This window comes from Phacochoerus africanus, chromosome 8, assembly GCF_016906955.1.
Source record: "Phacochoerus africanus isolate WHEZ1 chromosome 8, ROS_Pafr_v1, whole genome shotgun sequence".
Classification (NCBI taxonomy): domain Eukaryota; kingdom Metazoa; phylum Chordata; class Mammalia; order Artiodactyla; family Suidae; genus Phacochoerus; species Phacochoerus africanus.
The window spans coordinates 75807317-75824519 of NC_062551.1; the positions used below are offsets into that span (position 1 = coordinate 75807317).

At 55.6% G+C, this 17203-nt stretch overlaps 1 protein-coding gene across 9 annotated transcripts in view; it reads left to right on the top strand.

The window, feature by feature from the left end:
- The window catches only part of ARHGEF10L (Rho guanine nucleotide exchange factor 10 like), a 166690-nt gene that overhangs the window by 57434 nt on the left and 92053 nt on the right, over positions 1-17203 (top strand). For all 9 annotated transcript variants that reach the window (XM_047792095.1, XM_047792101.1, XM_047792103.1 and 6 more), the window contains exons 3-4: positions 3194-3379; positions 4170-4203. In XM_047792095.1, coding sequence (XP_047648051.1) covers positions 3194-3379; positions 4170-4203 — 220 coding nt within the window. The remainder of the gene's footprint in view (positions 1-3193; positions 3380-4169; positions 4204-17203) is intronic.

The window sequence follows — 17203 nt, forward strand, 5'->3', positions numbered from 1 at the left end:
TGACTTGAAAACTACTAATCCGGCTTCCGACTCAGCCACTGGGTTTCCTTTGTTAATTCACCTTGAAGCCACGTGTCCAGGAGCTCAGGTGACTTCCAGGAGACTGTCGCGCTTAGCGGATTGTGTAGAATGGGATCTAAGGCAGATCTGGGTTCGAATCTGGCTCTCTACTTACTCGCTGTGCGACTGTGGGTGCATCTGTTTGTCTCTCGAGGTCTCTGCAGCCTCCTAGAACATGGGGGTGGTTGTGAGGCTCAAGCGAGGACCCCCCTGGGGCACGCTGCAGGCTCTCAGTGGGTGTCTGTTTCTCCACATCTGGGGAGGGAGCTTTGCCAGAGGCCACATCACCTCCCACAGGAGTCCACCACGGGGTCCCCAGAGCTCCCAGGAGGAGGGGCTGGGCCCCTACCTCAGTAGCATCTATCTGGTCATCACCCCCTAGAGGAGTCAGGGAGGGAGGCGAGCTCCATCTGAGCTTCTGCTGCGGTGAAGCAGCTGAGGAAGGGGCTTCTTGCGTTTGATACACTTGCACCTGAAATGTTCTGCTTTGGAAAACCTCCAGGTTGCTGTGGGAGGGGTTGGATTTTTCTGGTCAGAGAGGCTTTCAGAATCATATATATCCGTCTGTCCATCCAGCTGTCTCTGCTCTATGCACCTCCCCACCCAGTTCCTTATTCATCCAGCTATGGACACATGCTGGGGCTGGGCCCACAGTCATGGCATAGACAGTCCTGTCCTCAAGGATCTTGGGCGGGGAGGGGACAGTCATTACAGCCATAGGTGTCATTGTGTAACACTCGCATCTACCAGGCACTATGCCAAGTGCGACATCTACTCCAGCAGTTCTGGGGGGGGGTTGTCCCCCAGGGGATACTTGGCCATGTCTGCAGATATCTTTGGTTGTCACAGCTGGAGGGCACATAGCGGGTAGAGGCCAGGAGTGCGTAGCCCGTCCTGCAGTTCCTCCCACCCCAGGGACCGTACAGCCCCCAAATGAGGCTCAGAAATCCTGAGCTACATCTCAGGTCAAGTTCCTATCAGCGTTATGATGCAGGGGCTATTTTATTCTCCCATTTACAGGGAGACTGGGAAACCGAGACTCAGAGAGGTGAAGGGGGGCCAGACTGGACCACTTGGGGCCAATGCTCCTGCTCTGAATAGTGGGATGTGAGCTGAGACAGGCCTGCTGGGGGCAGGCCAGGGAGGGGCGGTCAGCTTTGCAGCCTTTAGACCAGTCCCACTGTCTGGCCTTTGGTTTTGGGGTGGGTTTGCGTGAAGTGGGGAGATGGGCTAAGGGAACGCCTGGGGCTCTGTTTAGGCTCAGATTCTAGGAAAGAAGTCTTCTGGGGATGAAGACTGGGGGACCTCGCTGAATGAAATGGGTGGGAAGGCAAGAGTTGTATGCCTTAGGATAGAGAGTCCATGTCTCACTTGTTAATGGAAAAAAAATTTCTTTAAGGGCTACACCCAAGGCATATGGAAGTTCCCAGGCTAGGGGTTGAATAAGAACTGCAGCTGCCGGCCTCTGCCAGAGCCACAGCAACTTAGGATCTGAGCTGTGTCTGCGACCTACACCACAGCTCAGGGCAACGCTGGATTCTTAACCCACCGAGCGGGGCCAAGGATTGAACCCACGTCTTCATGGATGCTAGTCGGGTTTGTTACTGTTGAGCCACAGGGGAACGCTAATGAAAGTTTCTGAGTTCTGCCTGTTGACTGTGTACAACCCGAAGGTTGAGAATTATGTTTTATTTGGCGGACTTACTGAGGGCTTAAGCCTGAGAGGGGGCCTCTCACATCCCTCTGAGGGACAGCTCTGAAGAGGTAAGGGAGGGGGCAGGATGTGTGGGAGGCTTTGTAACAAAACCAGGTAGTCAGAACACTGAAAGATGACTGGCTTTTTGGTTGTTGTTGTTGTTTTTTTTTTTTCTCTTTTCTCTTTTTAGGGCTGCCCCTGGGGCATATGGAAATTCCCAGACTAGGGGTCGAATCAGAGCTTCAGCTGCTGGCCTACACCACAGGGGCAGCAGTGCCAGAAACGAGCCAAGTCTGCAACCTACACCACAGCTCACAGCAACACCGGATCATTAACCCACTGAGCGAGGCCAGGGATGGAACCTGTGTCCTCATGGATCCTAGTTGGGTCTGTTTTCACTGCGCCACAACAGGAACTCATGAAAGATTACTGTTAATGAAAGAAAACCAAATATCTCAGGTTAAGGAATTTAGGGCTCTTCTGTGGACGCGAAGATGCAAAGAGTCTGGGCTCATTGAAATCGTTGTGTTGACCTGCACCTGAACTCTCTAGGGCCAATATCCTGTTCTTTCCTGTCCTGAATCCCTTCGGGGTGCACCCTTGGGCTCGGCACAGTGGCTGATGCCTTGAAGGCTGGAACTTCCTTTGTTTGCTGATATGGCATCTTCATCCCCACATCCCGGGCCAGGACCTGTCTCCTTAAAGGAGACAAATAAATCACTGCACATTATATGGGGACAGAGGAAGAAAACAAGAGGCTAAGACAGAGAAGGGATGCGGGCAGGGGGCCTCTCTGCTCGAGTCAGGCTTTGAGAGATGACGAGGCAGACCTTGCCATGAAGGGGCTCCCCAGGAGGGAGAAGCGGGCTGGGAGGCCAGGCAGAGCTCCAGGCCCGGAGCATAGATCCCCAGCCCTGCCCCAGGCAACCTCTGCCCTGGGACCTGAAAGCTGGCTTCCTTCAGGCCCCAAACGATTCCAGGCAGCTGTGTTTCCTGCCCCAGCGCACACCAAAAAAAGTGCAGCGTGCAGACCAAGCCTGAAGGTGCTCAGTGCACAAATGCAAAACGTACAGACATAAACACATCCGTGGAAATACATGCAAAGATGTGTGCCCACATGCACAAGGGTGGGTGCATTTATACAACCCTAGGAAAATAGACAACAAGGAAATGAAGGACTTACTTTCAAGTCCAGGTGCACACATGCTCACTGTGGAAGCCTGCTCCCTGCCCTCCGTCTACTGCCCATCTGCTTAGAGCCCAAACGTCACCTGAGAGGCACAGGAGAGCCACTTGGCCTGGGCATGGGTTTAATCGAGTCTCTGGGACCTGTCCTCATGCTCTCATTCAGACCCCAGCGGCTTCCCACTTGCAGTCATCTCTCTAGGGACCAGACCCTGAGACCCTGCTTGGGCTAACTCCCCCCCCCCTCCCCAGGAGACCGGCTGCTTCCTGGAGGCCCAGGCCCCTCCCCCCAGGCGGAGGACGACCCTGGTGAGGCCTTTGAGTTTGACGACAGTGACGATGACGAGGACACCAGTGCTGGCCTGGGTGTCCCAGGCGCTGCTCCAGAGAAGGAGGCAGATGCCCCACTGATCCACTTGGACTCCACCCCCGCCACGGGTAAGGCGTCTGGGGGCCCGGGGTCTTCACTTCTCGGGCCTCCCTCGGGGCTCAGAGGGCTCAGGGCTGCATAGAAGCTCTGGGCTCCCCGTGATGCCTCGTGGCTTCTCCGCTGTCACCAGAAAGCCGGAAGGAAGAAAGACGGTTGGGGAGACGCTGCATACCATGGCTCCCCTTGGGAAATGGACATTCCTGGCATTCCTGCAGCATCTGGGCGCTTTGGCACATCGTAAATGGAAGTGGTTGGCCCTCCGTTGTGCTTCGGCGACAGACCCTGCCCTGGGCTTGTGTCTCTGAAGCTCCCCTCTCCCTGCCGCTTCTCCCAGGGAATCACAGCAGCCGGAACAGGAGTCTCCGGGTCTCTCCGCCCCTCTGCTGCGGGAGCTGGTGGCCCTGGGGGCGGGAAGGCCGTGATAAGACCAGTGTTAAATGGCAGCTTCTGGGCTCTTTGATTCTGTTGTCGTCGTCGGGAGGGACCGGGGACTGGACGAACAGGCTTGGGGACAAGGGGTTCCTTGAGGAGCTGTGGGTTGGGGCAGGCCCGGAGCAGGCAGGGCCGCTGGAGCTGGGATGTGGGTCGTGGGGGTGGGGGCAGGCAGGTGGACAGGTAGGGAGTGTAATGATAGTGCACTGGCTGGGGGAAGGAGACAGGGACGCAGCAGGCACCCAGGCTGGCCGGCCACGTCTCTGGTGCCCCCCCGCCCCGGGAGGCTGGGAAAGGGGCGGGGATGTGCGGAGTCCTGGCCAGCGGGCCGGCCTGACGGACTCTCTCTCTGCTCCTCTCCTGCAGACCCAGATCCAGCGGCTGCGCCGCCCCAGACACAGTAAGTGAGCCTCGTTCCTTTGCTTTGGCGGCTGGAAAAAGAGGAGGGACTGGGCAGGGGATGTGGGAAGGGCTGGAGCTGCCGCCACGAGGGCTCAGCACAGGTCTTGGCTAGGGAGGAACGCGTTTCAACATCCCTGGGCCCCAGGGAAGAGGTCAGTTCCTGAACCGTGTGGCTTTTTCCTTCATTTTTCCCCACAAGCCTGTGAAACAGAAAGCAGGCCTGGTTCCACAGCCTGGCTCTGTTCCTTGCCAGCTGTGTGGCTTGAAGGGGTCACGTTAAACTCTTCCGAAGTCGGTCTGTTCACATGCAAGATGGAAACAAGAAAGTACCCCCTCCACTGGGCTGGGGCTGGGAGTTAGGCAGCCGTCTGGTGTGCCTGGCCGCAGTGTCACCTGCCGTGATTGTCCCTGCCATCGCCATTCCCGCTGCCCTTCCCATGACCCTTGTTGGGGACTTTGCCCTTCTCCTGGGAGCCTGTCTGAGGCAGGGCAGCCTAAAGGCTAAAAGTCTGGGCCTTGGGGTGACTGCCTGCATCATGCTCCAGGCCCAGGACTGGCTGTGGGTCTTCGTGTAGTTATCAGTCCTCCAGGCCTTGGTTTTCTCATCTGTAAAATGGGCCATGGCTTCTTCCCTAGAAGAATGAAGAACTGTTGGGTAAGACACCTAGCAGTCACTGCAGGTACCTAATCAAGGCTGCTGTTCCTCTGGTCTTTGGAAAATTGGCCTGTGCATTTGGGGGTTGGGGGCCATGAAATCTGAGGCTTCTCAGAGCTCTGCTCACTGCCTGGCTTTGGGGACCCGGGTGTTTAGAAAGTCCTCTTCTTCTTTTTTAAGGCCTCACCTGCGGCATGTGAAAGTTCCCAGGCCAAGGGCCTAATCGGAGCTACAGCTGCTGGCCTACACCACAGCCACAGCAATACTGGATCCGAGCCGGGTTTGCGACCTACACCACAGCTCCTGGCAACGCCAGATCCTTAACCCACTGAGTGAGGCCAGGGATTGAACCCACATCCTCATGCATACTAGTTGGGTTTGTTACTTCTTCTAAAGGAAGAGTTGGTGGTGGATCTAGGCCTTGAGTTACAGCTGGGGTGCCTGGGGCCCTGCTTTCAATCCTCCCCTGGGTGTCTGAGCTTCCCTTCGTTTTCCTGGAGCTGCTGAATCAGGTGTCGCCCCTCTAGAGGTCTCAGAGATGCAGATTGTGGCCTGGGCCCCTGGAGCCTAGGCAGGTCTGGAGTGGGTGGACCCTGGGAGGGTTTCTCTTGGCCGCTGCTGTGCAATTAAGGCCAGAAGTGGGGGCCACTCTCTCCTGGATGAGGGACCTGAAATAAAGCAGCGATTCTGCACCCGGGCTGGGGAGTCTTGAGATGGTTCTGATCTCTGAGGGATTACAGCCCTTCAGGGTGTGCCAGGAATGAAGCCACCCGGAAACTCCGTCTGGAGGAGGATGCCGACAGCCCAAGTGGGGCAGAGGAGAGTGCCCGGGGAAGGGGGATGCTGACTCGAGGGAGCACTGGGGTGTTCTCGGCTGAGCAAGTGGGTGTAGATTCACCGAGGGAGAGGGGAGGGGCCACCCAAGGAAGCCACAGAGCAGGGTGGAGGGGGGAATGGTGTGGGCGGCGAGCAGAGCGCGTGCACCCCTGCCCAGGATGTGGCTCTTGATTCTCTCAGGCCCTTGATCCCTGACCTCAGGCTTAGGAGCATGGCAGTCTGGCCCGTCTCTGCCGGCCTTCTCTGCGTGTGTCCTGGAGGCCTAGTGACTACAGCCAGATCGTGTTTCTGGGGCAGGTGCCACACCAAAGTCCCCAGAGCTGTGCTGTACTGTGTCAGGATCACTCAGCGTGGGCCAGGAGTTTCTGGGAGGGGGCCCTGCCTCTGCCTTTAACCCACCGCCAACCACTCCCAGGCATCCCCCACCTGTCCTATAACTGGTCCTGGAGTTAGCCCAGCCTCCGCGTACACCCACAATCTCCTGGAGGTTCAAATTCCCACTCAACCCCCACTAGCTGGGTGGCTTTGAAGCTCTGAGCCTCAGTTTCCGCATCTGTACGATGGAAATATCTGCCTCTAGGCATCATGAGGAATAACGAGGCTGGTGGCGGAAAGCACTGAATAGCCACATCGTGGTTCCTCCTGCTCCCCTCTCCTGTCCAGTTTGGATGTTGGGAGGGGGGCTGACGGGGCAGAGACTGTGTGCCCACTGCCTCTGGCCCCTGGGCGGGGCCTGGATTGCCACCAGGTGGGAGTAAGCATCACTTCTGAGATGGGGCAAAGATTTCTGGGCCATGGGCCCCCCTGCAGAATATTAGTTGCAGCAGGAGTCCTGAGAAATGCATTCCAGCCCTGTAATTGTACAGATTAAGAGAGATTAAACTTAAGATACAGATAAGGAGAGATTGAGGGGTGGGACTTGCCCACAGTCACCCAGTGAGTTGCTGGCAGCCTCCTGGCTCCTTGTCCTGTGCTCTCTACGCTGCTCCCAGCCTCGTCCCTCCCTTACGAGTCTCTCTTTATGTTCTAGCTCCTTCCCGGATGGTGAATTTCCACTCGGGAGTCCTCTGGTGGAAGAATCAAACCAAATCACTTTCCTTCTCCTTGTTGTCCAAGAGAAAGGAAAAAAAAATCTTGATTTTCTTTCTTTTCTTTTTAAAAATATTTCCCCAAAGGTGGTTCCTAAGCAAACAAACAGTGCCTTGAAAAAACCAGTCTTCAAGCGGAGGACATTTCACCTCCTCTCGCTGTCTTTCCTCTCTGGTCGCTGCCTGTAGGCTTGGAAATGGCCTTGGCTTTGCCTGGCTGCCTACCCGGCCTCCAGAGAAGCAGGGGCTGCCTGACTTGAAGCTCTTGATAGCAGAGTTAGAATCATTGCCCAGGAGTTCCTGTCGTGGCTCAGCAGTAACGAACCCCACTAGGATCCATGAGGACTTGGGTTTGATCCCTGGCCCCGCTCAGTGGGTTAAAGGATCTGGCGTTGCAGTAGGCTGCTGTAGGTCGAAGACGGGGCTCAAATCCCACTTGCTATGGCTGTGGTGTAGCCCGGCAACTGCAGCTCTGATCTGACCCTGAGCCTGGGAACTTCCATATGCCATGGGTTTGGCCCCAAAAAGCAAAAAAAAGGAACCTAACATAGTCTCTGTGAGGGTGCCAGTTTGATCTCTGGCCCCACTCAGTGGTCTGAGGGTCTGGCATTGCCGCAAGCTGTGGCAGAGCTTGCAGATGTGGCTTGGATCTTGCATTGCTGTGGCTGTGGTGTTAGGCCGACAGCTCCAGCTCCGATTTGACCCCTAGCCTGGGAACTTCCATCGGCTGCAGGTGTGGCCACAGAAAGAGAAAGAAAGAAAAAAAAAGAAAAAGAATCATGCCCGGATCTCAGAGGGACCTCAACCCTACAGGGCTGGTCCACGGCTGGGAGTGGGTGGGGAGGCAGGGCCAGCCCTACTGCCCCCCTCCCAGTTGGTACGCGGCCCAGGCAGGAGTGTGGTGGGTTAAGGGAGGCCTGGCGTCCTAGGAGTTTGGGCTCTGAGCCACACAGAGCGGGCTTCAAGTCTGGCCTAGTAGTTTGGCCTACTAACGAACTGTGTGTCACTGGGCAAGTTGCTTCCTGTCCTGAGCCTCTCTTTCTTAATCAGTGAAATGGGGATAAGAAATCTCCTTTCTCGCTGGGCCCTGTGACGTGTACGTAGGTTAACAATTACCTGGCTCCGCGTCTGGCGGGCCCGCGCTGTCTGCCCCCAGTGTATTTGCTGTTGTTTTTTTCTGGGTCCTGGTTTAGATTCGGTGTGAGAGGCTCTGTATCCTGGGACTCACACAGACCAGGCTTTGATCCAGCTCCTCCACCTCTCCGTGTCCGCACAGAGAAGAGGATCACGGCTCGTTGGGCCGGTGGTTCTGGGGGCAGCTGAGGCTGATGGGAGGTCCAGGTGACCTTGGCCGGGACCTTGGGTCCATCTCCAGCTTTGAGACCTGTGGCCTCCCTGGTTCGTTCACCTGCTGGGTGGGGTTGCTCAGAGGAGCCAGCCAGGCTGCTCTGTGGTAAGCCGAGTTGCTGGTGTTGCTGGGTTCTTGTGGTGCCAGGGCCTGTGGCTCAGCAATCCCAAGAAGAGAGGATGGCCGGGCTCTCATTCGTCCTGCTGCTGCTGGTTTGCAAAGGAAGCGTCAGAATGCTGGCCAGCGGCTGCTGCTTTCTCCTTCCTCAGTGGGACATTTTATCAGATGACAACAACAATAATGATAGCGAATAATAATGTGAAAATGATGATTGTGTTTACTGTGTGCTGGTCCCATTTGCGACTCCCATCTCTAGGAAGTGGACGCTGTCGTTGCCATGTTACAGGTGGGGACACTGAGGCTCGGGGAAGGCAGGCGGCCATGGTTGTGTATAGATGGTACCTCTTCATTCACCAGAGACTAGAACCAGAGCTTCCTCACCCAGAGGCCTGGTGTTCCACCCTTAGGCCACCCTCCAGGGATGTGCTGGGGACTCCGGGGCCAAGCTCAGGGCCCCAGACTTTGCTTCACATTGCGGGTGTGGCCGGTTCTGTATGAATGATCTCCTTCTGTGTGTGTTTATTAGGATAGAAACTTAGCCTGCTTGAGATCTAACTCAGCCTCTCTGAGCTCTTAGGAGAGCAGTGTCTAAGCTGTCCCTGGACTGTGCCATAGGCCCTACCAGGGGCGCCAAGCAGAGGGGCCTCAGCACTGCCTGGGTGCAATTCTGGGTGGGGCCCCTCCCTTTGAAACGGGAGCAGAGGAAAAGGAGCCCCCTCCCCTCTGGCCCTGCACAGAGGTCTGGCGACAGTAGAGGGGCGTGTGAGGGGTTTCTCCACCTGCAGGATGCCTCTGGGGCCACAGGGGGTTTTCTTGCTGGGGGAGAGGCAGTGTTTGGTTTGCTTCTCTATCTTCTGGGCCTAGCACAGTGCAGGCACAGGCCGGGTGCTGAGGTCATCGCTCTTGAAAGAAGGATGGTTCCAATGGACAGGAGGACGAGTGGGGTCTGAAAGGCGACGACTCTCAGTGAACATGAAGGGAAAACAAACGGCGTGGAAACGGAATCTCTGAACCCCAGTTCTGAGTCTGGCGGCCAACAGGGGCCAGGACAGCAGGCAGCAGGAAGGGAGGCTCGGAGTGGCTGAGTGGCTGATCCCGCTGATGCTGGTGGTGTTGGCTGCTGTTTCCTGAGCTGCAGCCTGAACTGAGTGCTTCTCGCACACGGTCTTACCTCCTGGCACTGTGGCCCTAGGAGATGGGCTACTGATTATGCCCATTTTGCAGATGAAGAAGTGAGGCTTAGAGTTGAAGTAGTTTCCCTTAGATCTTGCATAGCTGCTCGGTGACGGGGCTGGAGCTCAGCCCACGTGATTCCATAACCATCCACCCCTGGGAGCTTGCAGGCTTGGCCTTTCTGGTGGACTTTGAACCCCATGAACTCACAGCCACCCTCAGCACCCAGTGCTTGCTGGGAAACCAGAGTGTGTATGTCTGCAGCTCCCTGCATGTTCCCGGGCTCAGACAGCCCCTCTCACCTCTGAGTGCACCTGGCCTCTGGACTTGTTTGCTTTTCCTGCCCAGTTTTGCTGCCATCCCTGCTGGCCCCCTGCAGCCTTGGCATTTCCTGTTGGCTCCTGGCCCAGCTGCAGGGACTCTCAGTGGCTCCCAGAGGTGCCTGTCCTGCCCCTTCCTGGGCTTATCTAGACAAGATGGACTGGGTGGCCAACTGGCCAGCATCTCTCACCTGGGCCTGGACCTTGAGGGAAGCAGCTGGGCAGCTGGATTTCTGGAAGAGCCAAGGAGACCCGTCCTCCCTGGACATATGGGGCCAAGGGCATCAGGCCAGGCCTGGGGAAGCAGAATTTGAACAGAATGGAAATGGTGCTGGAGGGCTTGCCTGCAGCCCGGCTCTGGTCTTGACACTTCTGAGGCCTGAGGGTATGTGTGTGGGGCCAGCTGGACAAGCCTGGGGTGTCCCCTGACCTTGGGAGGAAATGGCGTTGTCCCTCAAGGTTTGCGAGGTTGCTGTGGACCCAGGCCGAAGTTGTTTGGCATCCTGAGTTGTCATTAACTTGCTGTTTCCCCAGATCCAGAGCATTCATAGCCTCCCGTGTCCTGTCCTGCAGGGTCTGAGTGGGACCTGAGGACTGGCGGAGACCAGCTTTTCCCTGCAGTGGAGTCCCTCGTGGGAGGGTTAAGGGGACCAGGCCCCTTTTTCCATTAAAGACCTCTCTCTGGCCCCTTAGCTAAATTAGAAGAGCTATTTTTGTTCTTCTGCTTCTATTTTTTTTCTTTTTTAGGGCTGCACCTGCGGCATATGGAGGTTCCCAGGCTAGGGGTCGAACTGGAGCTACGGCTGCTGACTTACACTATAGCCACAGCAACATGGGATCCGAGCTGCATCTGCGACCTACACCATAGCTCATGGCAGTCCTGGATGTCTGACCCACTGAACGAGGTCACGGATTGAACCCGAATCCTCATGGATCCCAGTCGGGTTTGTTAACCACTGAGCCTATTTTTGTTCTTCTTTTTTCTCTTTTCCACCCCTGCTTACAAGGGGTTTCCATGGGGGAGCCATGGCCTTCAGATCACACAGACTCTTTGAGTACTCTGTGCGAAGACCACACAGCCTGTGGCCCGAAAAAGGTACAGAGGTTTGCATTCATTACACTGAATCCCCCTTCAGGAATGTGCCAAGTCCACCCCCGGATCCCCGCAGTGACAGGTCTCTGCCTTACGCATCTTCATTCTCAGTATCTGGCACAAAGAGGGTGAGATACTCATAGTTTATGTGTGCATGGACTTTACAGTTTATGTAGCCTGTGCCACATGCATCTCATTTTGATGCATGACTGACTGGGCAGATTAATGCCGCCCCCCCCCGCCCCCCCCGCAAAGGTTTCCATGTCCAAATCCCCAGAACCTGTGAATGTGTTACCTTGTCCAGGTGGGATGGAGGTGAGGGTCTGGAGATGGGGAGATGATTCTGGATTATCCCAGCAGGCCCATTAGAATCACAAGAACCCTGATAAGGGGTGGGGCAGAGTCAGAGAGGGATCGAAAGATGCTGCGAGGTTGGCTTTGACGATGGAGGAGGCCCCCGAACCAAGGCTGCTTCTAGAGGCTGGAGACTCACCCAGCAGCCCTGGAAAGAAAGAATTACTATGGATCCTGTTGTGCAGACCCAGAGAGGAGCAGGCACTGGTCCCGGGGGCTGGGTGGCACGTGGAGGCCCTTGGGCTCAAAGCTGGAAGGCGGGGCTCTGCTTGTTCTTCCTCAGCAGCCCCCTCCCATCCAGGCCAGCGTTCTGGCCTCCCTGCCCTTCTTCTGCCTTCCATCCTCCTGTCCTGCCCATCTTCACTGAGTGTCTGCAACGTGCCTGGCCTCGTAGAGACCGAGTGGACCGTCCCTGCCCTCCTGGGGGCTGCCATTCTGCACCTGGGTGTGTGTGGGCTCTGTGGCCAGATGATAACGGCCTGCACGTATTCTGCACTTAGCATTCACCAGGCTCTGCTCGCAGAGCCTCACCCGCCTCATCTCATCCATCCTCCAGACACTCATAGGTGGGCGTTACTGTAATCCCCGTTTTACAGGGGCCGAAGCAGGTGCCCAGAGGCTACGTCATCAGCCTCAGGTCACAGAGCTGAGATGAGGCAGAGGCAGGCTTGAACCCAGTCGGCTTGCAGGCCCAGTGTTCTAACCTCTGGCCTCCGCTCTGCCGCGCAGATCTGGTTTGGATCCTGCCCACCTTCCATATCGGCTCCATGACCTGAGGCTTGGTTGTTATCTGATCGTCCCACCCTTCCGTTTCGTCTCCGTAAACATGGAGGCTGCATGAGACGGGAGGACCAGATGCTCTGCCAGCCAGCTGCTCTTTGTCACTGGCCCCAAAGGCTGTGGGTCTGTCTAGAGCGGGACTCCAGGGCACAAGAGACCCCGTGCTGGCCAATCCATTGCTCAACATTTCCTGGGATATGTTTTCCTTCTGCTTTTCACTCATGGTTTCTTTTTTAGGCAATAGTCATGCATGTTTATCTGAGAAGAATTGAAAAGTACAAAAAAGGATAGACTAAAAGCAACCTTCACTTCTGCCCCGGTGTGTTCCTGCCCAGCTCCCTTGCATATATGTAAAATACATATGTATACGTTTTTTACAGAGCTGTGGTTTTATTGCATATGCTGTTTCCTGGCTCGCCTTTTGACCGAATCACGTATAGGGAGCATTTTCCCATGGGAACCTTACACGGCTCTTGATAAGTTATTGCTGGGGGAGCAGTGTCTGTCCAGGGTCTGACCACTGAGCCGGGGGCCCTTGAGATGTTGGGGCAAGGTGCGTGCACCGTGGAGCAGAAAGTCAAGGCGGGGCCTGGATCGGTGTCTGTGGCTGAGGGGCCAGGCTCCTGATGTTGGGCCTCGATGCTTGCTCTCCATGGAGAACTGGGTTAAGGATGCCGGGTCAGGGGGCCCTCCTCAGATTTCCCCAGGGGCTCCTCACCACTCTGCTCATTCAGTAAGTGGATTTGTGACCTCATGGGAGGTGGCTCAGGACAAACGGACTGGGGCCCGGAACACTTCTGCCCGTGAGGGGTGGCGAGGCGCTATGCATGCAGGGACCTTGTAACTGGAGAAGGGGTGGAGGGGAAGGGGGGGATGGGAAGCCGTGCACCCCAGGGATTTATCATGTACCAGACCCTCTGCTAAGAATTTTACAATTCTTTATTTCCTCCTTCCCAGAACCCCAAGAGGGAGCTATTGTTCCCCATTTCACAGATGTGGAAACCGAGGCGTCGAGAGTCACTAAGTGCTTTACCTGTGTTATCTCATTTAATCCGCACTACAGGAAGAGGAGTGATTATTCTCCATGTTCCACAGCAGCTCCAGGACATCAGGCCACTGTCCTGGTCCGCAGCCAAGTGGCTCTGGAGCGTGTGTCTCTTCTCACCCTAAGCCCATGATCCCCGGTTCTCAACCCTGGCTGCACCTTGGAGACAGCGGGGAGCTTTACAAACACCAATGCTTGGGTCCTTCCCCTCCCGTGGGTCGGAGTCACAGGGCACCCACTCCCTTCTCGTCCCTGGCTTGTCCCTGGAGAGAGAGGTGATGGGCGCAGAAGGTGCCTCGTCCTCCTTGGTGGCTTCCTGGTATACTTGACCTAAGTCTGGTCAGCGAACACTGTCCTCGGGGACCTGGGAGAAATCTGTTGTCCTCCCTGCATCCTCTTTTTCACCCAGCTCCCCGATTTCTTCGGCTCCTTTTCTTCCTGCGACGGTGGCGGTGACCTCACCTTGTAAGAGTAGTGTCATTTAAGTGGCTGGCCTTTCGCTCCTGTGCAAGCCGAGAGGCATTAGAAGTGCAGGAAGCTCAGATAAGGGTGAGATCATTGGCCTTTTATTGCTTTTTAATGGCTCTTTTATTATCTGAAATCTTTGGGGAGGCCCCAGAAGGAGTGTCTGCTCCCGGGGAGAATGAGACTTTCCAGCCAGGCAGCAGCTGGGAGAGGCCGCCCCTGGGTGGGCGCAGGGTGGGTTCGTGGCCTGAGCAGGAGGGCCAGGGAGGGAGGAGGCACCCCCAGCCTCATTTCTTGCCACGCTTGCCTCTTCCCTTGTACGGGAGGCTCTTCCCCTTCCCTTCTGCATGGAGAATGCCGGCCCCAGTGTGGAGCAGCAGAGCTGGTGTCAGGAGAAGGCTTTGCAGGCAGACTGCAGCTCTGCCACTTGCCGCAGAGCCTGCTGCTTGCCCGTTCTGAGCCCCATCTGTAAAATGGTCATGAGACACACACTTGTCTTTGAGCATTTTGCATGGCGCTGGGCGCAGCGTAGATGCCTGCAAAGTGCAGGCGGGGTGGCGGTGGTCTCCAGCCAAGCCTGGGGAGACCCGTCCACCCACAGGCACTGGCCTTCCCTCCCTTGGAGCTCCTGGTCTCTCTGTTTGCCTCAGCCATGGAGGCATGAAGGTGACTTTGCTCTGCTCTGTGACCCCAGCGCCCCCTCCCAGGAGACCAGAAGCAGTAACTGGGCAGCTGTTCCATGGAAGCAGGAGCCCAGTTTGGCTTCTCCAGCAGTGCTGGTGGCTTAGACCTGCACTGTTCTGTTTCAGGGGTGGGGCGGGGTCGGGGCGGGGGGGAGCTGGCCACATGTGGATGTTTAAAATTAAACTACTTAAAATGAAAAAAATAAGTTCATTGTATTTTGGTAAGGTGCAAACTAGAGGCTCATATTTTCAGCCCCACCCTGGCTTTTAGTGTGTCATAAAGTATTTCCAGATCCCTTCTAAAGCTGTCTGACCTCACCCCAAAATACCCACTCCGCCTCAATGCCACCTTTAGAGATTACCCAGGGCCTTCTTGGGTATCCTCTGGTTGAGATGCACTGCAGCCTTGGAACTGGGTGTTAGGGTTTCTCTTGGGTGGAGACTTGAACTTGTGTCTCTGACTCTATGCCGAGTGCTCTTTCTCTCTTTTTTAAAAAACAGGTGGCAAAAAGAAACAGGTGTTCCCTTCGTGGCTCAGTGGTTAAAGAACCCGACTAGGATCCATGAGGTTGTGGGTTTGATCCTTGGCCTCACTCAGTGGGTTAAGGACTGTGGTGTAGGTTTGCAGATGTGGCTTGGGTCTGGCGTTGCTGTGGCTGTGGCGTAGGCCGGCGGCTGCAGCTCCGATTAGACCCCTAGCCTGGGAACCTCCATATGGTGCAGGTGTGGCTCTGAAAAGCAAAAAGCAAAAAACAAAACAAAACAACCCCCCCCCCAAAAAAAAACAGGTGGCTAAGTAGTCAAGCAAGGTTCAGGGACCTTGTATCACAGCGAGTCTCTGACGTTGGTGAATGTTTGAATGTAGCTTCCCTGAGGAACACAGACTTTGTAGGCGGAGAGCCTGGGCTTCAAACCCCAGGCCCCTCTCTGATGAACCGAGTGCCTTCCGGAAGAGTAATCAAGGCTCTGTGAGCCTCAGTTTTCCCATCTGTAAATGAGGATGACGATGCCTGTCCCGAATGTGCTCTTGTGAAATGAAATATGCAAATACAGGCAAAGCACAGCAAGCAGCGCCTGGCAGGTGCTTTGTGATGGTCACCAATTGCATGAGTAACATAGAGCAAAGCCAATTTTCAAACCAAACCCTGCCAGGCTCTCATAGAATTGTTTGGTTCTTTTCTTTTCTTTTCTTTCTTTTTTTTTTTGGTCTTTTTGTCTTTTCTAGGGCTGCACCTTTGGCATATGGAGATTCCCAGGCTAGGGGTCTAATCGGAGCTGTAGTTGCTGGCCTATGCCAGAGCCACAGCAACTCAGGATCCGAGCCGCACCTGCAACCTAACACCACAGCTCATGGCAATGCCGGATCCTTAACCACTGAGCAAGGCCAGGGATCGAACCCTCAACCTCATGGTTCCTAGTCGGATTCGTTAACCACTGAGCCACGACAGGAACTCCTGTTTGAGCATTTCTGAGTGGCAGGACTCAAGCACCTTGAAGACATCATGGCTCAGGGAAGCGTGAAGAGGACTCAGGCAGCTCCCTTTAGTCCGGCACCCCTCCTGGTCCAGACGAGCCCTGTCCCCTCTTGGCCTTTACTTGCCGTTGATGGAAAGCCTTATCCCAGGACTGAAATGTGCCCCTCGCCCTCAGGTGGCATGGCTGACTTCTGGCAGTAAAACTGGAGCTGAGACTGGCTTCTCCGGTAGTGACAAGCACTTGTCCTGTATGGGGGCCACCAGCCACACGTGGCTAGTTAAAATTAAATTACTTAAAATGAAATAAAATGAGAAATTAAGTTCTTTAGCCACCTGTTCCACTAGCCACCTTCCAAGTGCCCCATAGCGACACATGGCGCACTGGGCGGCACGGACTAGCAGGATTCCATTGTCACAGCCGTCCATGCTCTGTGACCTGAGACGCAATTGGAAGAGCCCAGCTTTGGGGCCCAAGAGCTGGCATCACCCTCCGGCTCTGCCACTCACAGATCGTGTGATCTTGGGCAGGTGCCTCTTCCCTGCCACCTGCCGAGCGGGAGGGATTCCAGGATCTGCCTGTCAGTGTTCCTGAGGAGGGGAGGCAGAGGGCCCTCACAGGGGGTGTTCCTGCCCCCCTCTCCTCCCTCCGCTCTCCCTGGTTGTCATCTCCCCCCCTCCTCCCCCTCCTCCTCCAAGGGCTTGGGTGCTGGCAAGTTCAAGTCAATTCTTGGCAATGGTTGGTGGCTGCCGCCTTGGAGAGTTGAAGGCCTCTACCCTCTGGCTTGGCAGATGTGGCCTCTTTTTCTTTGAGTGGATTTTTAAAAGATCAAACAAAAAACCTTTTGCTTCGGGATAGTTTTAAAGTAGCACAGAGTTTCATATACCCCTCATCCCGTTTTCCCATTGTTAACATCTCACATGACCACAGGATGTTCGTCAAAACTCGGAAACCAGCACTGGTACATTGCCATCCTCGGAACTCCTGACCGTATCGGGATTGCTCTGGTTTTTCTGCTTATGTCCCTTTTCTGTGTGGGGTTCCCATCCAGGACCCACGTGGCATTCAGTTGTCATTTACTCTGCTCTGCCCTGTGACAGTTTCTAGTCTTCTCTTGTGTTTCAGGATCTCGAGAGCATTGAGGAGTCACGGGCAGGGTTTTTATAGCTGTCCTGTAATCTGGGTTTGTTGGTGTCTTTCTCATGATGAGCCTGGCATTGTGGGTTTGGGGTAAGAATCCCACAGGGGTGAGCACCCTTCTCGCCGCATCACGCCAGGGGTACATGATGCCTGTGTGATGTCACCGGCGATGCTCACGTGGCCACTCGGTGAAGGTGTGTCCACTCTTTGCCCCCTGCTTTCCCTTTGCTCCTCTGCTCTTGGGAAGCACGTCTCCAAATCCAGCTTATCCTCGAGTGTGTGTGGGGAATAAGCTTGCCCTCCGGGCATGGTCTTGTGAAGCTCTATGGCCTGTTTCTCAGGCAGGAACCCCCAGCCCTGGCCTCCATTTTGCACGTGGGATAATGGGGAGATGGCGAGTACTGCTGAGTCTGCTCTGGAGAAG